This window comes from Mustelus asterias, chromosome 5, assembly GCF_964213995.1.
Source record: "Mustelus asterias chromosome 5, sMusAst1.hap1.1, whole genome shotgun sequence".
NCBI lineage: Eukaryota > Metazoa > Chordata > Chondrichthyes > Carcharhiniformes > Triakidae > Mustelus > Mustelus asterias.
The window spans coordinates 112,393,074-112,414,994 of record NC_135805.1 but is presented as its reverse complement, the minus strand read 5'-3'; the positions used below and the strand labels follow the sequence as shown (position 1 = coordinate 112,414,994).

The following is a 21,921-nucleotide window of genomic DNA, read 5'->3' as shown; positions in this document are numbered from 1 at the left end:
AGAAGTCTCCCTTCAGGAATGCCAGAGGAACTGATATTCCTGGTTAAATACCAGGAAAAGACTCCCTTATTGAACCATCAATTGGATCCTTAATCAGGGATATCTTTCAACAGGCCAACCTCAATGGCCTGATTGAAGTCATTACACTCACATGCGTTTCTTTTCTCCTTTGGTGTATAGCTGACCAGACTGGGATGTTGTTCGTTGGAGATGCAGTGCTACAAGTTAGTAAAACATTTATATTGATTTTGTATTTTGTTCGGCTGAAGAGCTGCTGTGTACATTTCACTAGCCTAAAATTGTATGTTGAAAATATATGTTCATATAGATTTTCTTTTGTAGGTCAATGGCATTAATGTTGAAAATGCTACACATGAAGAAGTGGTGAGTATTAAATGGTTTGATTCATTTGTTAAAGGTTACATTCTCTAAATTTAATGTAAAAGGAACAAATCAGCAATGAAATACTGGCAATCTGTACTAACATTGCACCAACTGAATATAGCTCATGAGCAGATTTTCAAAGCAAGTTATTTGTTTTGTCCCAATGCTTAAAGAGCTAGTGGGTATGATTTATGATCAAACTGCCCTCATGGCAGGGGAGGAAGGCATCAAATTGGCAGGACCCACATTAGTGCTGCTCTGTTATGCTATGCACATTACTGTACACCTTTATTGATTGCAATGTTGGCGACAAATGGGGTAAATCGGTGAAAATCTTGGCATCATCACGATAGATTGTTCGATGGCACGTGCAAGCAATGTAAATAGCAGCGGCATAAGCATGAGGGCAGGAAGAAAATTAAATGGCCTAATTTTGATTTATTTTGAGAGTAAATAAATCAAATGACCTGAATAGGATAAAGGATTCATAGCCTAGAAACTGGTGCAGTCATTCCATAGTAAAGCATACACTATGGAATTGGGCCAGTCTAAGAAACTGGAAATAGGAGTATGTCGTCAAGCTTGTCCTGCCGCTCAACTAATTCCTGACTGATCTGTAGCTCTACTGTATTTACCCACTTCAATACACTTGAGGCCCAAAAACAATTATCAGTCTCAAATTGCAATTGACCCAGTACAAACTTTAGGGGTAAAACATTCCAGAATACCACTACCCTTTGTGTAAAAAAAAAAGTGTTTCTAAATTTTCCCGCCTCAAAGGTCTAGCTCTAATTGTAAGATAGTGCGCTCCTGTTTTGGATTTACCAGGAGAAATTGTTTTCCCACATCCACTCTACTAAATCCTTTTAAATTAAATAAAACATGGATCAGATAGTCCTGTCAATCTGCTCGATTACTTCTCAACTTTCCTCCCTCAAACCTACATTTAGACAGAATCTTTCACAATTTCAGAATATTCCCAAGCATTTCAACATAAGTGTAGTCACTCTAATGATATAGGCAAACAAAGGAATTTTGTACACTATATTTTAAATTCCCCTGGTCTCAGGTAGCAATATGTTTATATATCTGAAACAAATAGGTTGCACAAATAGTAATGAGAAAAACTGACCAATTAACCTATTTTTGGTGATGCAGGTTGAGGGATGAATGTGAAGCAATAAATCAGTGATGGTGTCATGGGATCTTTCAATGCATTGGACTGAAACACAGGACAATAATTTAACAAGTCAGCAGGGCTGTAGTTGGCAGGTTATTGACAATATTTATACCCTTTTTCATTCTGGTTTTGCCAATATAAATTTACGAGTAAAATTTCTAGCCAATTTCATTGGCTTCATCAGAATGTCATCGTGACTGTGTAATAAACAGAAGTCAGCATGAATAATTGGAGCCAGAGGAAGCGTGGAGCTTGCACTATAAATTCCTCCTCCAAATTTGAAAATGAAAATTTGAAGCCATCAGTCCAGGCAGAATGTTTGAAAAAAATGCAATAATGGAAGCTTTTCAATTTTGAATGTGCTTCATACCAATGTCATAAGAATACATTCAAAGAAGTGAAGTACAGAGCAGGTCTCAGTGAGGATAAAAACAAAATGATTAATAAAATGGCAATGACGCACCTTTTTTTTAAAAAAAGTGCATCGAGGATAATTTTCAGCAAACGTAATTTCAAAAGATTCATGTGCACCGCTCACGATCACCAGGGGGAGTTTAAAATTGATATTAGCCTCGACTTTTACATATGTAAAAGGAATAACACATCTTTCAGACCACCTGGGGCACTTGAAAAATATTTGTTTGGGTTGTTTCTGGCGTTTTTTTGGATGCAGAATATCCCTCTGTTTGAGGATTAATCTTCATCCCATCGCTTGCTCTTCACGGCTTTTTAAGTGATCTGAATACAACTGTTAAATTCAATGATCTTAATTTTGTTTAATCTCTGTGTTAAGGTCGGGGAGAGTTGCCACATGGTCAGGATAAATACATTGAAAGGTGGTCATGTTTTTGTTACATTTGCTGTATCTGCTGGTTTCTTTTTAGTAAAGTTGTTGTTATAAATCACACTGACAGGTGCACCTCCTGCGAAATGCCGGGGATGAAGTTACTATCACCGTTCAGTACCTCCGGGAAGCCCCTTCCTTCCTTAAACTCCCAGTAGGTAAGAGATACAAATAATATAGATTGGTTTATTGTTCTTTTCTGCTTTGATGCTATTAAATAAGAACAGCATTGGCAGCGGCAATCTCCTGTGAGATTGTCTCATTGAATGTGATACAGAAGGCCTTGAGGCAGCACTGCACGGAATGTCATTATAAATAACGGTTGTCTCAGTTAGCTGACCACATTAGTATCTATATATCTGAAATGTCCTGTATTATTTCTTTTCAAACATCTCTAAATATATTTCAATTGCCTTCTGAAGTATTATATGTTCTATATGCTGCTTGGGAGTTTACTAGCCACAATGTGAGTGCAAATCATTCAATGTAGCATTGATAGTTAACAAGTTGATCTGAAGTTTTCTGTCCAGAATTTTAACAAAACGCTCATCCACTCAGTTCATTTACTTTTCTTAAACATTGTATAAATGCAAATTGTTGTTTGTACAATGTTTCTGCAGTTGTTACTTTTAATCAGTTAACATCTCCCCAAACAAATTAATTTTCTGTGCATTTGTATGTTGCCCTAAACTTTCCCCTGAGGAGTAAAGGAGGAGGACCTGTGCCTGTAATAGTGTGGACCGAGCACTTCATTGGACATGAGGCCGAAAGGGTCCATTAACACCAGCCCTGCAAGCATGCCCAGAGCAGGGTCGCTTGGCAAAGTTGTCAGGGGGCCTTTTATCTGAGCTTCATTCACATTAGATAGGCGACAGCAATGGGGAAAGGCCGAAGAGGTGAGGAAGGATCCTTGTTCTTTCTTTGAAAGAGCCTTTGACCAACTGGCTGTCAGGTCTACACTTTCTGAAGCCTATTGGGAAATGTTGCTATGGAGAAGCAACAGTGGGGGTATGGGAGGTGATTGGGAAGTGTGGTGGGATAGGGCAAGAGGGTCATGTGAATGACAGTTTCCATCAAGTTTAGGGTACGTTCTCTATGTCTGGTACTTGTTTGACGAGGGGGGTTAGCATTAGAAATTGTCCGCTATGACTTCATAGGAACATTAAACAAAGTATAAAGGTAATGGAGAGCGCTGAACAAGTTTCAGTGGAAGATACCAAAATTATGATCAGTAGTATGTTTGTTTATTAGTGTCACAAGTAGGCTTACGTTAACACTGCAATAAAGTTACTGTGAATATCCCCTAGTTGCCTCACGCTGGCACCTGTTCGGGTACCCAAGGGAGAATTTAGCATGGCCAATGCACCTAACCAGCACGTCTTTCGGACTGTGGGAGGAAACCGGAGCATCCAGAGGAAACGCACTGAGACACGGGGAGAACATGCAGACTCCACACAGACAGTGACCCAAGCCGGGAATTAAACCCGGGTCCCTGGTGCTGTAAGGTAACAGTGCTGTGCCACCCATGTAACAATTGCTAATTGCAGGTAATAACTAACGGGGGATATATTGGAATAGCCCCAAATGGGGGAGGGATATGATGCTCAATTAACCTGTGCTCATTCAGTGCAATCCGGGCAGGCTACTGATTGCAATGATTTCTATGTGCAGCCATGCTCAACATTTCATTTATTGACTACATGCATAAACGGGTTTGGAAATCATAACTTTTCAGCACTGCTCAAAATTAGCCTGCATCTGCTATAGAGAAAATGCAATTGTGATTGGAGTGATGGTTAGATTTGTGTTTCAAGATAATGTAACATGGGAAAGAGTAAATAATGTCACTGTTATGTTATTAAAATGATAAAATATCTTGGGTTTATTTACTCTCCAAGACATAAGGCACCAATCACTCATAAGAGATTGGGTAACCAGTTGTGGATTTATTTATTAAGACAAGGCATGTGACGACAGTTATACATGGGTATTCAGCTTGAAGGCAGCAGAGCTATGTGCACAGTGCTCTGCTCAATGCAGAAGTAAAACTAAGATTGAATCACTTCCCTTGAAGCAATGTAATGCTGATATCCCTTAAAGGCACACTGCAACAGGCACAACCTTAAAGAGAGGAGCTTTAAGGTTTTCAGGCAAGAGATAACAGTGCTTTTCACTGGAGATGACAATGGTTGGAGTGGGTGCAGTCATACCTAGCACAAAGAAAATTGGTTATGGTGGTTGGAGGTTAATTATCTCAGTCCCTGGACATCACTGCAGGAATTCCTCAGGGTAGTGTCCTAGGCCCAACCATCTTCAGTTGTTTCATCAATGACCTTCCTTCTATCCAGAAGTGGAGATGTTTGCTGATGATTGCACAATGTTCAGCACTACTTGTGACTCCTGAGATACTGAAATAGTCTATGTCCAAATGGAGCAAAACCTGGACAATATTCAGGTTGGGCTGACAAGTGGCAAGTAAGATTCACACCACACCAGGTAAAGACCATCTCTAACAAGAGTAAATCTAACCATTGTCCTTCGACATTTAATGGCATTACCATCACAGAATCCCTCCTCAACATCCTGGGGGTTGCCATTGACCAGAAACTGAACTGGACTAGACATATAAATTCTGTGGCTATAGAGTCCCCAAAGTCTACCCACCATTTACAAGACACAAGTCAGGAGCATGTTGACATACTCTCCGCTTGCCTGGATGAATTCAACCTCAATAACGCTCGAGAAGCCTGACGCCAATCAGGACAAAGCAGTCCATTTGATCGATACCACTACCACAAACATTCACTCCCTCCAGCACTGACGAGCAGCAGCAGCCATGTGTACCGTCTTCAAGATGCATTGCAGGAGCTGAATCAAGGCCCTTTAGACAGCACCTTCCAAATCCATGACCACTGCCAAATAGAAGAACAAGGACACCTGACAAACGGGAACACCACCAACTGGAAGTTTCATTCTGAGTCACTCACCATCCTGATGTCCCTTAAAGGCACATTGCAACAGGCACAACATTGAAGAGAGGGGCTTTAAGATTTTCAGGCAAGAGATAACAGTGCTTTTCACTGGAGATGACAATGGTTGAGTGGGCGCAGTCATACCTAGCACAAAGGAAGTTGGTTACGGTGGTTGGAGGTCAATTATCTCAGTTCCTGGACATCACTGCAGGAATTCCTCAGGATAGTGTCCTAGGCCCAACCATCTTCAGTTGTTTCATCAATGACCTGATGTGAAATATATTGCCACGGCTTCACTGTTGCTGGAAGCTCCCTTCCAAACAGCACTGTGGGTGTACCTACACCACAGAAACTGCAGTAGTTCAAGAAGGCTGGTCACCACCACCTCCTGAAGGGCTGTTAGGGATGGGCAATCATATTGGCCGAGCCAGCAATGCCCACATCCGGTAAATGAATTTATAAGTAAAATGTGGAAGGGAGGAAAGATGTCCTGTTTTCACAGGCAGTCAGCAGACCCTCTGGGGGCAGGGGGCGCACAAGATAACCATGGAGGTCAATGCCAGGATTCAAACCCTGAGGACCTGGATGCAGTGTCACAAGAATCTGAATGAGTATTAAGGGCAATGAGTGCATCTTGAAATGTCATCTTCTGCCAACTGCTCCACTAGCCTTTTCCTTATCTATTATTTCACCTTCTGCTGCTCGCTTACCGCTAATACCATTTATTCCTCATAATGATGAGTTCTTCAGTACCTGCCACACCACTCCCTGTAAAAATATGCAACTTGAGAACGTAGGATCAAAGCAACATCCAGAAGAAATCAACTAGCAATTAACCTGTTGTTATGATCCCAGACCATGGTTGGGGTGGGGGGCAGAATCTAGTTCAGGACCAATAACATTTTGTTCAAAGTGGAGATTCAATTCTCCTGCTTTTGTAATAAAGCCAAAAGATTGCATGGGTTTTGAATGAACAAAAACAAAATTTACTGTACAAGTTCAGAAAGATAAAACTATTTACAATTTGCATCTTATGAGTGAGAGACATACGTGACCTAACAGACAATCTCTTGGCGAACACAGCATACTACAGAGTAAATGACATCTGCAACCGAGACAGAGTCCATGGATTTCTCAAGAATCCACTCAGACATCAGTAAACACAAAGTCAAGCAATCTAGTTGAAACTCTGTCTTACAAGGAGTTCATAGCTTCACCTTCAAAGATCTCTACTTGGAATTCTCTTGAATAGTTACTTCCAGTCAAACAGCTTTAACGTTGGCCCCACCTGACGGGGTTTCAATATCAGCTTCGGAGATTCCTTCTCCCTGGATTCCTGAGTCTGCACTCAGCCTTTACTTCCAGGTGTAATTTCAACTGTTTGCTAAATACCTAGCTTCAATGAGCTAGCACTGCCTCTGCCCTGAGTTTCACTGAACTCCTGTGTCCAACTGTATCCAGCTATTTATCTCTGCCAGGGCTTCCTCTGAGCCCACTTTGGTTAGTAGGCCCTGAGCCTGCTTTGATTGTGATATTGAACCTGCTTTGATTGCCAGGGCTTCCCAGAGGCCTCTTTGATTACTTGGGCTTCCCCTGAGCCCTGCTTGGGACACTTCTGGCTGACTCCCCCAAAAGTTACTGCTTCAAGAAAAGTTGTTCACTGTCCCTTGAATATCCTGATGACCTATCAAAACAATCCAAGCGGGTACTACCCATGTTACCAATATACCAACCAGTGGAGCATCCTGTACCTTAAGATTTTCAGTCTCCACAGATGGCTAATTTAGCATCCAGGGACACGAGATCATTGGGTTTCATGACCCTGTAAACAGTTGATGGTCCTTACAGCGGTCCTTATAGTATAGTGGTGGGTCCATCCTGCTGTTTAATGTGTACTTAGGGTGTTGACTGGAATATTGATGTCAGAATATCACAACTGATGTCAAATCAGTATTGTCTGCTAGTTGACATTTTAATCTGTCTACCCTGCAGTACTTGCATGCTGTCAGCACACTGAGGCCCTCCATAAGATGGTGTTCAGTGTGATTTGGCAACGGAAGTGGGCACATGTATGTTGAATGATATTTTGGTCCCCAAATCCCTCAATGCGCATATGAGAAAATCTTAAAGAGTGTTGTGGGAAAATTGCCACTTCGGAGTCAGACTTGGAGGTTTCAACAAAAAAGTTTTATTTAACGAAGCTTTGTGGAGAAAAGGCTCTGGCACTCCGCAGTACTTTATGCAGCTACCTTCTCTCAATGATACAATGGGAGTGGTTCATTTTTATACTTTCCAGACAATGGATAGTCCGGACATTAGCCATTTAACATATAGTTTCAGTTGAGTAGGATCGATAGTTAGCACATCGTTACAACCAGACATATACAGACATTGGCTTTTAACATCGCATTGTTTCATAGAATGGATACATTTCCTCTTTATGATTTATCAATGACTTTAGTTTCGGTCTATACATACAGTAATTTGTTTTCCTGCATTTATGTATTCCCGTTCCCATCTTTGGCTAATCTCTTTATCAGACCCTATTGTCCTTACCTTAAAGTGTCTCGAGCCCTGGCTTCCTGCAGTATTTGTTCCCTGCATGTAAATAACTGTCTGTCCTGCATGTTTTAATTTCAAGTAGCTGTCTGCGCTAAAAGTCATTACCTTCTTAATGTCTCTTTCCCAGGTAACTTTTTATGTGCCAGGCAGCCATTTTATGTGTCATGTATCCATATTTGTTTTTCCCCACTTCCAAGAGGATTCACATGGCCTTGGTAATGAGAAGTTCCGGTGAGGAACAGAGGACAAAATTGGATTACTTTAGCAAAGAGATGGTGAGCCAAATGGCTTCTTGTGATATGAACCTCCATAGCTCCAGGTAGAAATGAACTAGGTTTTAGAAATGAACAGCTTTAAATAGCATTTTTAGATGATGTTACAATGTGTGGTATCCAATATTTTCCAGGCAAGCTCCGTTCTATAGAGTAGCAACAAAACACATATTTGCGGTCCAACCCAAAAATGTTTTAGAACTCACTTGTTGTTTTGCGAGCTGATAAATTGGCAGTGACTGGACATGGGTTTCACTTTACTCTCTTTCACATTGGGTGTATGTTATTATTGATTAAAGGGGATGTCCAGGAACTGAGATGATGTCTAGGAGATCATGAGCACCAACTATTCACCACAGAATTTAAATATTTTTCCAAATTGTTGAAAGCACACATAGACATCAGAATAACTCGCTATTAGATCTTGCGATGAGTATTTTGAACAGCATTTGATGATTACAGAGAATGGAGTTAAGTAAGTTGAAAATTACTTTATTTTTGATTTTGATGAGGTGTCACTGTAATCCTCAAATATACATTTCCTATATTCTACGTATAGTATAGGCATGACATAAACATTAAAATGTCACTCTCCAGCTGCACATTAATAATTACCTGAAGATTTTCCTTGGGCTGCATTTTATGGCTCCCCTCCAGATATGTTTTAGACCTGTGGGTCACATAGATATGGGGAGTGGTTAGCCTATCAACTTCCTGCTCACCACCCCCCTGCCCCTGAGCTGTCTCCTATAATAAGGGAAGTGGGGGGTGGGGGGGGGGGGGGGGGGGTCAGGCATCAAAATCAGCAGCCCTTCTGATGTAAATAAATTATTAAAGGTCAATTTAATTTGTTTACAAGCCAGTTGTCACCATAACATTGTTGGCATGGCCAGCCCATTTTTACAAAGAAGCTTTTTAAGAGCTGGGGAAGGAAGGGGGGGAGGGGTGTTGATTAATGTGCCCATTGGGTGGAACCCACTGAAGATAGCACTCCTCCATAAGGAACTCAATCCCCCTAACTTACCCTAGTCTGTGATCCATTGGGGCCTTCTTCCTAGTTGGGCTTGCTGCCCTGGTATTGCCCACTCATGAGTTCTGGTGCTGCTTATACTGCAGGAGCTGCAGGCCTGTCTGTGTCGATATGTCTGGCCGGCAGGTCTCACACATTTTCCGGCCTGTCTGGCCAGCAGGTCTCACATTTTCCTTGACGTTGCCATCCCCGACATATGGGGGAGGACCTTTTTCTGTCATCAGTTTTTGACTGACCTTTAATCGATGAGGTGCAGGAACCCCCTTTCCTCCTCTTCAGCACCCACCCCCCATCCCAGCCCCACAACCGGCCATTGTAGAATACAGCCCTCTGTCATAGAGCTACCTGTACATGCATGCCAGGTTTGTTCACTCATCCGGAAATGTGATAGCCAAAAAAAATGCAGAATAGATTGTTGGGAAAGTGAAATGAAAAGAGGGTAAGACATTAACCAAAGAAAGTCTGACTTTTTGTTCAGCAATTGTAATGGCTCTGTTGAGAATTTGTGCTTTTAAAATGCTAGGGAGATAAGAAAATTCTTTCACACAACATTACAAATTGTTCTGGTGTCATATATTCGCTAGTTTGTGACTGTCCTCCCGGATAAGGTCATAACATCCTAAAGCCTGCGCTTGTTTGACAGTTCCTCGATATTAAAGATGTTGCATTGTTTGTTTCTTGTTTTAGGCTCACCAGGGCCTTCAAGTGACCACAGCAGTGGGACATCCTCTCCGCTGTTTGACAGCGGATTACATTTAAATGGAAATTCCACAAATACCGTAAGTTATTGTGTTAATCTTTTTATTAGCGATTATCAGTGCACAGTAATGTACTCATTCTAAGTTGTCTGGCAGAGTACTTTTACAGTAAGAGTTTTAACAACGGCACTGTAAGCACACCCATGTTAACCCCTTATACTACAGGTTTACAATCTCATCCAAAAACTTACATCTCTAATATACGTTCAAACAACTGGGTAAAAGTCCAACAGATTTATTTGGTAGCAAATACCATTAGCTTTCGGAGCGCTGCTCCTTCCACTCCATTTCCACTCCATCTGACGAAGGAGCAGCGCTCTGAAAGCTAATGGTATTTGCTACTAAATAAACCTGTTGGACTTTAACCTGGTGTTGTTAAAACCCTTACTGTGTTCACCCCAGTCCAACGCCAGCATCTCCACATCAAGAGTACTTTTACCCAGTTGTTTGAACATATATTAGAGATGTAAGCTTTTGGATGAGATTGTAAACCTGTAGTATAAGGGGTTAACATGGGTGTGCTTACAGTGCCGCCCACGCATTGATGTGGAAGAACACATGACCCACACCTAGAGGTCAGTGTAGTGTTGCCAGTGTGTAGAAGCAAGCATGGATACCGCTCCTAGCCTGGACCTTTACTGTATTTACGTATGTAGTTTCTAGGAGTCAATAAATACTTGCTGTTCAACTAAGATTAAGAATACCTTAAAAGACTAGCCAAACTATTTCCAACACCTTGAAACACGCAGACATAAAAAAAGTACCATGGGACCATTTCAAAGAAGAGTTCTGCCTGCAAGGTTGTGGCTCATAGTTACTTCTCAACCAGCACTTAAACTAATGAGCTGGTCCTTTTCACGTTGTTTTTCTGGAAGCTGCTACATTCTTTGCATTGTACCATTGACTAAACTTCAAATATACTTAAATATCTGTAAGGTGGTCTTGAAAGGCACTATAAAAGCAAGTCTTGATTCTATTCCTTTCACTTGATATTCTCTGTACAGATTTTACACGTAAAGTCTTTGCTTATAGATTCTTATTCTTGGGAAAGATAATCCGAGGCAACACGGATGGCAATGTGAAGGTTGTAGAAAACCACATGTTACAGTTGCTGAGCTCAAGCTGAAGGATGGTCACCCTTTAATAATGGTGCCATTTCTTTAAACTCCCTAAAAGGATCATTACACCGTGACCCTACCAAGTCCCTCACTCCTGCTTAAGATTAAATATCAACACCTTTGTTGGAGGGAGTTGTATGTAAACTGCACCCTGAGCCTGGCTTTTACACGGGCCCAGTTGTCCTCTTAATTACAGCTCAGACCGGGACAGCACAAAAAGAAGATTGTGTACAACAATGGTGAGTTTCTCAAACAAGACGGTTTATTCAGCCCTTCAACTGCGTACACCAGCGAGCACGTCTGGGTGAGAGCTCGAAGTACTCCATCGGCTCGGAAAATATGCAGCCTTTAAAGTACTCGCGATACAAAGGTTACATGCAGAGTATGTAGTTTCACAAAAATATCGAAAAATATGTTGGCCTTTGATTTCTTTAGTTTTTAAAACATTAAAAACATGGTAGCTTTTGATTTCTTTAGTTTTTACTTGTTATCATTTGTGATGATCTTGCCTCTGTCTGATACTTCCTCACAAAGATTTATTCATCTCCCTGTACCATGCCCTATCTGTACTTGTTTCCCCAGTCTAGATCTGTTATCGCTTCTGTACATAGATGACTCTAGCTGACTCTGTTTTGCAGTCTAAGCATCTATTCATTCATTTTGTAACTCTAATTTAAGCTTCTTACACTAAGTTAGCCTGTTTTCCCATCACCCTTTTCTACCTCGCTGTTGGCTGTTAAGTTGATTACATTACAAGCATATCCAGCTTTTACCCAAATTCCTCCTTCGCCTTAATGTACTTGAGGCTCAATGTTTCATTGCGTCAAGAGGTAAAAGATTCCAAGCGTGGCCATGGATGAGGGATTAAAAATTCAGCACAGGTGCATCAGCACTGAGGACAGTCCTATCCATCACCTCATCATTCACACTGCCATGACGCACACAACCAGGTCATTTGCTCTGTAAATATTTGGGGAAAAGTTTTAAGTTTCTCCACCTGAGACTGGATCATTGAGGAATAGTCAACACAGGCAAATTGGGCAGTGAGAAGCCTGCTCAACTTTCCTCAAAAGAATGGAGAATTGGGCAGAATGGGATCTCTTGTGGTTATGTGCTCTGATCTGTCTGATTTTCCTGTATGCTTTAGATCCAGGTGGCCCAATAACCTCAGACACTGGAATCTTCTCTGATATATGTGCCATCATTTACCAGGTTAAGCAGATCCATACTGGTAATTCAATTCTATTTTTAACAGAGATTTAGTACCGTGCACATCCCAGCCCAGTTCCCATGGAATTATATAACTTGAATTTCATTTCAATCCTTCAATAACTGGCACAGTTCTTGTCAGAAAATGTCAACAGGAGGAGGAAAGAAGTTTCTGTGAACCATTTGCAGTTTACATTACCAGTAATCCCTTGCCACCAATTGACATGCAACTAAGAAATTGATCCGTCTGAAAAAATAACTTTACTGATATGACCAGCTGATGCTTTATTAACCGGTCAACGTGCCTGTCTCGCTTCATTTGCCATATAAACATACAGCTGAATCCAGTCAGGGAATTTTAATCATTGTTTTGATATTTTCCCATCTGGCCTGAACTTCCCTTCCTCATCTTTCAGTTATTGGAATTAATATTCTCTTTTGTTAAAACAGCAGGCCAAATAAACTAAGTATTTAAATGATACAGTGAGCATTTACAGCTGGGATTGGTAAATGCATCCAGCACTGTGTACTATGTCAGTAAGTTCTGTGTCACAACTAAAGAATATTTTTGCAGAAAGAACCTACTATGTGACATTGCTTAAGATGCAGTGTTAATCTGCAGAGTTGCTCATGGAACTAAAAGGACCAAAACTGAACACCCTGGAAAAAGGCATATTTAAACCTTGACCATGCTCTATCCAGAGGCCATGTAAAATCTAAGCTATCACGGTTTCTACCTCATTCATTTAATCTTCTGTTCCCAAATGTTATTAAGAGAATACAAAGAATATTCACCTACCTTTGCCTATTCAACCTTGATTTCCTCTGCCTCCCAAGGCAATAATCACTTCTCCACACTTGATTCCAGCAGAACAGCTTTGGGGTAGATGGCATATCAAATCATTTCAGACACTGACCATAATATCTATAAACTCCAATCCCATTCTCAGAATAATATTCTTACTCACATAAAATGCAAGGAGCTTGTGAATTACTTTTGTCTCCAGACACAAGTTAAACTTTTCAGATTCTCCAATGCATGGATTTGAAGAAAATTGGAACACAAGTCTGGGTGAAGGTGAAAACCTTGTTTTTTTTAAAAGTTGGGCGGACCTTAGTTTCTCAAGGATTCTGTCTCTTTTTGTCAGTTCATTTTCCGGTAAAGGACTGGGGCTGCTTTGGGCGGCTGGCATTGTTGGGGTGGATGCACCAACTGACCCCCTGCAGTAAACCGTTCTCTGTAAATTCCCATTTGCACTTGCATAGCTTCAATAAAATTTTCCTGTTGAGACCATTGGAAAGGCTAATGGTGGAATGAGCCTCAGAAAATGAGCTGAGGCTCGTTCCAAATGGTCCGAATATGTGTGGGCTAGGTTGATTGCCCATGGTAAATTGCTCCTTGGTGTCAGGGCGACTAGTAGGGTAAACACATGGAATGTGGGGATAGGGCCTGGGTGGAATTGTGGTCGATGCAGATTTGATGGGCTGAATGGCCACCTCCTGCACTGTAAGGATTCTATGTTATGTTCTATTTGAGCTGCATATCCCAGCTCTCACTCTCAGCTTCTCTAATCTGGAGAATCGCTTGTTTTTCAACTTCCTACACTCCGCATTCTAAACTTTTGCTTCAGTCATTGACAGTGAAAACTTGCTTGAGCAGTAGAACAAAACAGCTGGCAGATGATCAGCAGTCCATTTTTCACACTCTTGATTTTATTTGAAAGAAAATTGGACCCTAAAATGGGCTGTTGATGCACTACCAACTGAGACAGATTTCACTCCCATTGTGTCTTGCTCTTTAAAGTGCTCTCCCAAAATCATTTTCTTTCATTCTTTTCTTGGGTAACAGAAAGGGTCAGTGAGGATAATGCTGTTGTTGTGGTGTATGTAGACCTTCAAAAACCTTTCAATACCATGCAACACAACAGGATTGTAAGAGAAGTTATAGCTCCTGGAATAAAAGTAGCAATGTGGATGTAAATTTGGCTGAGTAACAGAAAGCAGGGCAATTGTCAATGGATATTGTTTTGAGCTGGAGAAAGGTTTGTAGTGGAGTTCCCCAGGGGAATATTGCCGTCCTTGCTTTATATAAACCAATTATCTAAATCCTTAGTCTGCAGGGGACAATTTCAAAGTTTATAGATGACACAAAGCTTGGAAATATTATAAATTGTGAGAACAATGTAGAACTTCAAAAGGTTGGTGGAGTGGCAGATAAAGTTCAATGTGGAGGAGTTTGAACATTTTTTTTAAGGTGACCATGGACAGGTGATATAAAATAAGGGGTACAATTCTTAAGGGTGTGCAGGAGCAAAGTGAACTGGGTGTATATATGTATAGATCATTGACGCTGGTAGGACAGTTGGATGAGAGCTGTTAAAGCATATAGTATTCTGGGTTTTATTAATAGGGGCATAATGTACAAGAGCAAGGAGATTGTGCTGAACTTATACAAGACACAAGTTAGACCTCAACTGGAGTATTGTGTACAGTTCTGGGTGTTACACTATGGGAAAGATGTGATGCATTGGAGACATTGCAGTAGAGGTTTGCAAGAATGCTTCCAGTGATGAGAAATTTCTGATGGTAGAGTGATTAGCACTGCTGCCTCACAGCTCTGGAGATCCAAGTTCAATTCTGGCCTTGGGTGTCTGTGTGGAGCTTGCACCTTCTCCCCCTGTCTGCATGGGTTTCCTCCAGTGCTCTGGTTTCCTCCCACAGCCCAAAGATGGACAGGTTAGGTGGATTAGTCATGCCAAATCGTCCCTTCATGTCCTAAATTAGATAGATTAGCCATGGTAAATGTGTGGGATGGATTAGCCATGGGAAATGTGTGGGGATAGGGTGTGGGATAGGGTGGGGGGGGGGGGGGGGGGGGGGAGTGAGGGGGGGGCGGAGAGGGCCTGGGTAAGATACCCTATCGGAGAGATGGGCCCCTTGGCCTCTTTTGCACTCTGGGGATTCTATGAACTTCAGTTATGAGGATAGATTGGAGTTTTGGAACTGTTCCTCTTGGAGAGAAGGGGAAGAGGAAATTTGAAAGAGATGATTAAATCATGGGGAGGCTGGACAAGTAGATATGCAGAAATGGAACCCATTCCTAAAAATTATTGAGAACAAGAGGGGACAGATTTAATGTGATTTGCAAAAGAAGCAAATGTGGTGTGAGAAAAGTATTTTTCATACACGGAGTGGTTTGGGTCTGGAATGCACGGCCTGTGAGTGTGGTGGAGGCAGGTTCAATGGAGACATTCAAGAGGCTGCAGACATGATGAACCAAATGGCCACCTTCTGCACTGTAATAACTCTGTGAAAAAGCCTTTTTAAAGCTCTTTAACTGCAATCATTACAAGTTGTTTATTTTTGATTTTTATACCAAGATTTCGATGAATATTTACTTGTTTGTGATTACTTCCCATTCATAAATCACATCAGATTCTAGAGACTTAATCATGTGGCAAGAAAGAGCACTTTAGATGATAAATTCAGAAAGTTTATTAATCATTAAAAGGTAATAAGTCAAGAAGATAAAAAGCAAAGTGTCAATTAACAGCAATTAGCAGTAAGTAACAGTAAGAGGAAAAAATCATTTTGACAATTGAACAGACCTCTCATGACCGTTCAGTGACCAAGTTGTGCAGTGACAACTCCAAAAACATCAAAGCCAACTCTTAACACCTCTCCATAAGCATCACTCTCTTCCCAACACTTCTCTGTGTCTAATAAACATCTCTTTTTCACCCTCGCTGCCCACATCTTTCTTTCACATCTCTCTCTGCCTTACTTAGTTTCTCTGTCGCTGTCCGTTCTTATTCAAAATGGTTCTCGAGACCCTTTCTTTATACCTTACAAATTGAAAGCCCACCTTCGCCAATGTTTAGAAAAATAGCCAATTGGCCTATAACTTTTCAATAATAAAGTAAGAATTAACCCATTGGTTTTTTTGCTAATTAGGCATGTCGTCTCCGCTTTAATACATTCCTTCTTGTCAAACTATGGGGGCGATTCTCTGATCCCGCTGCACTGATAAATCAGTGCAGCGGGGCTGGATTAGCATGACTTGCGCTGGGCGTCTGGCCCCAAGCGTGTCTCCCAGTGCCGTATTTCCGGCACCGTCAGCTCTGCCGGAAATAGGCGCAGAGTTGTATTTATATATGTAGCCCTTCATCTTAAGGTATTTTAAATATAATTAGCAGACCCAGGACTGAATTCCGCCCCCCACCCCTACCTTGAGTGGTTCACTCCCCCCCTCCCCCCCTCCCCCCCCCTTTTACTCCAGCTGGGTCGGACCGCCAGCTCCCCACTTACGACCCAACCCATTTGGAGTAAAGGGGGGGACAATTGGGGCCCTTCCCAGAGGGTCGGGTGCTGGGGGAGGGTTCACCTTGGCAGTGCCAGCCTGGAACCCTAGCATTTGGCTGGGCCCGGGCATAATTTGGGGAGGGGGATGCGCCAGCAATTGACCCTTAGTGGGGTGGAAGAGCCAGCGATGCGGGGATCATGGGGCTGGCCAGCGATGGGAAGGCTGGTAGACAGGGCTGACATATCAGCGCACGCGCAGTGGCCAGCTCAGCGCTCTGCTGCCGGCCTGCCCAACAGCAATATCCCCGCCCACTGATTTTTTTAACATGATTTATGCTGGTGCACTCAGCAGTGCACAGTTTGCGGGAGATTCTTCTCTGAACTCCCAGTGGGGAAAAAACGTGATTTACTCCAGGTTTCACACAAATTCAACACTTTGAATGTTTTGGGGAGAATTGCCCCTATATCTCTTATCTTCAGGTATAATAAAAGCTGTAAATATTTGTGTTTCAAATTACATTTCCAGTCTTTCTAACACATCTATTAATAAATAACTTATTCTTTAATAGTCTCACAATTAAGGCTGTCTACTTAACTAATCTGGCTGGTTTTCAATAATTCTGGTTTAGTTTATATTAAAATGGCTTCCATCAAATTTAGCAGAAAATGTAAAAACATATATTCAAAACGATAGTTACACTAAAACTAGTGATTGTCAAACTAGCAACACCAAAATCCATCTTTCTTGCTCTTCCCAGCTGCTTTCTCCTTGCCATCCTCTTTACCATCTGGTAAAATACTTTTGAGATGTTCCTCCCTAGGACTGCACTTAAAAAGTGCAAGTTCCACTGTCATTCTGTTAATTGATACAGCCTAAAGTGTTTTTTTTACTTTGTTCTATATATCCATTGTTTTGAGTAGCAGCATGGTAGAGGAGTGTCTGCACGATTTGTTTTTCTCAGCTGAGTGTGTTCATTTTGACGCCCATGCCCTCTGGTTATGTACTGACATAGGAAATCAGCAGGCTCACAAATTACTACACTATCGGTGCCTCCATGAAGAGCTGGATCAAGTGTCTCCTTGGTAACCCTTTCCACATAATTTAAGGATCTTAAGTTCCTGAATCAACTGTTTCACTCTTATCTGATTCCTTTCCAAATGCAACAAGTTCCTCTTGAGGGTAATATGCTAATAATTGGATCAAGTATTCAAGATATGACTCGCCCAGTGATGCGCCATGAAACAATCTGTGTCACATTGCTGGAGGAGATGGTGAATTAAGGAAGAGAAAATCAGTATACAAGTAACAGGAGTTGCTTACTACCTGAATGTGTCACATTTCCATTCTGGCCTGAGGATTTAAAGCTGCAATGCACCATGTAAATGATTGCATTCCATATGGCTAGCCATGTTAGTTGAAATGAGCCTCATTTAGTCTTTACTTTTATGCATTGTCAGCTAGATTTGATTGTTAAAGTCCACCTCGTGTTTAAAACGATATTCCATCCTGTGCTGCCACATTGCAGATTTAATTTTTAAACAAAGAACAGTACAGCACAGGAAACAGGCCCTTCGGCCCTCCAAGCCTGTGCCGCTCCTTGGTCCAACTAGACCAATCGTTTGTATCCCTCCATTCCCAGGCTGCTCATGTGACTATCCAGGTAAGTCTTAAACGATGTCAGCGTGCCTGCCTCCACCACCCTACTTGGCAGCGCATTCCAGGCCCCCACCACCCTCTGTGTAAAAAACATCCCTCTAATATCTGAGTTATACTTCGCCCCTTGAGCCCGTGACCCCTCGTGAACGTCACTTCTGATCTGGGAAAAAGCTTCCCACCGTTCACCCTATCTATCCCCTTCATAATCTTGTACACTATCCCCTTCATAATCTTGTACACATTGGCAACAGTTTGTAAACATTGGCAACAGTTTGTTAAATCAGGTTGCAGACTTGCAATGGTCAGAGGATGATGTGCTCTGGTACATTCCCACTACTAAGTATTTCTGCCACATTGGAATATTATGATAACTGAGATGTCACCTGCATGTAAGTACCACTGTTTACAAAATTGCTGATTTTCTTGATTAGTATTCATTATGTGCTGATATAATCTGTTGCAGCTCTACCGTTAATAAGAAGTTCTGCTCCTAATGGTCCTCTAGTGTATATGTTCTTGGGATGTAAATGTTGCAAGCAAGGACAGCATTTGTTACCCACCCATAACTGCCTTTTGAGAAGGTAGTGGCGAGTTACGTACTTGAACTGCAACAATCTGTGTGGTGTCAGTACACCCATAGTGCCGTTAAAGAAGGAATTCCAGGAATTTGACCCAGTGACATTGAAGGAACAACAATAGAGTTGCAAGTCAGAATGGTGTGGTGCTTAGAGGGGAACTTGGAGGTGGTGGTATTCCCATGCTGTCCTTGTCTTTCTGGGTGGTAGAGGTCGCGGGTTTGAAAGCTATTGTTGGAAGAAGCTTGGCATGTTGTTGCAGTACATTGTGTAGATGGTACACACTGCTGTCATTGTGGGCTGGTGGTTAAAGGAGTGAATATGGTCGATGAGGTGCTGATTAAGGAGATTGCTTAGTCCTACGTGGTGTTGAGCTTCACAATTGTTGCTGGAGCTGCACTCATCTAGGCAGGTGAAAAGTATTCCATCACATTTCTGACTTGTGCCTTTGTAGATGGTTGGAGAGTCAGGAAGTGAGTTGCTTGCCCCAGCACCTAACCTGTTCTTATAGCCACAGTATATACGTTGCTGATCCAGTTCAGTTTCTGGTTAGTGATAATCACCAGCATGTTCTTGGTGGGGGTTGAACAATGGCATTCCAAGGGAAAATAGTTAGATTCACTCTTGTTGGAGATGGTCATTGCTTGGCACTTGTGTGATACGAATATCGCTGGTCACTTCTCAGCCCAAAGCTAAATGTTGTCCAGGTATTGTTGCATATGGGCACAGACTGCTTCAGTGCCTGAGGAGTTGCAAATGGTGCTGATCATTATGAAATCATCAATGAACATCTTCACTACTGACTTGATGGTGGCAGAAAAGTCATTGATAAAACAGCTGAAGATGATTGGGTCTACAACATTTCCCAGAGAATCTCCGACAGTGATGTCCTTGAATGGAGACAATTGGCCTGCAACAACTATCACTCGCCAACCAGTGGCAAGTTTTTCCTCTTAATAACTATATACATAGGAATATGCTGGGATTCTTTGATGCCACGTTCAGTCAAATGCTGACTTGATGTCAAGGGAAGTCATTCTAACCCCACTTCTTGAATTAAGCTCTTTTGACCATGTTTGGTTCAAGGCTGTAATGATAGCTGGAGCTGAATGGTCCTTGCAGAACTAAACAGAGCATCAGTGAGTTGCGTATTGCTGAGTAAGTGTTATTAGACAGCACTGTTAATAACACTTTATCACTATTGATGTTTGAAAGATTGCTGGGTAGTAACTGGTCAGATTGAATTTGTCATGTTTTTGTGAAGTGGACTTGCCTGGTTAATTTTCCATATTGTTATTGTTGTAGCTATACTGGAATAGGTTGGATAAGTTGCGTCCAATTGTAGAGCACAAGTACTTAGAGCTATGTTGTTAGGGTCCATAGTCTTTGCTGCATCCAGTACCTTCAGTCATTTCTAACCATCATGTGGAATGAATTGAATATTCTGAAGATTGACACTTCTAATGCTGGGGACCTTGAGGGGGTGAGTAAAATTGATTGAGCGACATGGTGGCACAGTGGTTAGCACTGTGCCTCACAGCGCCAGGGACCTGGGTTCAGTTCCTGCCTTGGTCACTGTCAATGTGGAGTTTGCACTTTCTCCCCATGTCTGCGTGGGTTTCCTCTGGTGCTCCGGTTTCCTCCCAGAGTCCAAAGATGTGCGGGTTAGGGTGATTGGCCATGCTAAATTGACCCTAGTGGCAGGAGGATTAGCAGGGTAAATGTGTGGGGTTACAGGAATAGGATTGTGGTCCCAATGGGCCAAATGGCCTCCTTCTGTACTGTAGGATTCTATGATTCTAAGTGCATCTGGCACTTCAGGCTGAAGACGGTTGCAAGTGCTTCAGCCTTGTCTTTTGCACTGGCCTCCCTGTAGTGAGGATGATTTTGAAGTTTCCTCCTCTGGTTCATTGTTTAATTATCCACCACCATTCCTGACTTGATTTGGCAGGACTGCAGTGCTTTGATCTGATCTGTTGCTTGTGGAATCACTAATCTCTGTTTGTAGTATGTTGCTTCCACTGCTTAGCATACAAAGTAATCCTGGTGTTGTAGCTTCACCAAGCAGGCACCTCATTTTGAGATATGCCTGGTGCTGTTCCTGGCCAGGTCTTCCACACACATTGAACCAGGGCTGGTCCCGTACCTGGTAAAAATAGAGTGGGAGATATACTAGGCAATGAGGTTACAGATTGTGGTTGAATATAATACTGCTGCGCCTTATGGATACTTAGTTTTGAGCTATTGTTAGACCTATTGAGTCTTCGATGCAAATTAATATAAGCACCATATACTTCATTTTCTATGCATCTTTAAGTGATAATTTCAGAGGAGTGAAGCCATTTCCAGGGACATGTTCAAATGTAACTTGTAGCTTTATGGTTTAAAGCGTTTGATAAACATTACCTCATACCTTTGCTGCTGAGTTTGCAGAAATAGAAGCAGATTTGTTGACGTAAAAGCTATTGCTACTCCTTTGCGTTTTCACTTTTTTAACATATAATATGCGTTATGCAAGAGGTTGATTCAGTCTCCAGTGGACAGTGCATTCGCCTGCTGTGAATCCAGGATAAAATGACTAGGTCAGCACTCTTATTCTGAAGTCAGAGGCTCAAGAGTGAAGAACAGAAATGTCATTGGGTTCTTTTGAGGGCAAGGTTAAGTTGCAATATCAAGGAACCTTTGCTTCAGCTCTGATTTATTCTGCTAGCCTTTCACAGTGTTTTAAATCACAAATATTGGACAAGATTGAAAATTTCGCTCAGCATTAACCAAATTTTATTCAAAGGCTGTGACTGAAACTGGGCTTCAAACCGGATGAATTGCTTGACAAGAAAAAACCAAGGGCCATCAAGCTCACCTACCTTAATGATAGAAAGACAATGATGTTGTTAAATAATCATTGTAATGAATTTATCAGTGTGTCTAAAACAGACCGAGATGCAGTGTGAGGAAATCTCCAGTGGTGGAGAACTTGGAGAACCATGTGTTTAAAGACTCCTGCTCCTTTCTATCAAAAAAAATAACATTTTGGGTTCAAAGAAAAATGGGTGATTTG

At 41.8% G+C, this 21,921-nt stretch overlaps 1 protein-coding gene across 1 annotated transcript in view; it reads left to right on the top strand.

Annotated features, from left to right (window-relative positions):
• Positions 1 to 21,921, top strand: part of sntg2 (syntrophin, gamma 2) — a 240,135-nt gene that overhangs the window by 53,789 nt on the left and 164,425 nt on the right. Inside the window, exons 5-8 of the mRNA XM_078213586.1 lie at positions 181 to 224; positions 343 to 384; positions 2,479 to 2,566; positions 9,932 to 10,023. Coding sequence (XP_078069712.1) covers positions 181 to 224; positions 343 to 384; positions 2,479 to 2,566; positions 9,932 to 10,023 — 266 coding nt within the window. The remainder of the gene's footprint in view (positions 1 to 180; positions 225 to 342; positions 385 to 2,478; positions 2,567 to 9,931; positions 10,024 to 21,921) is intronic.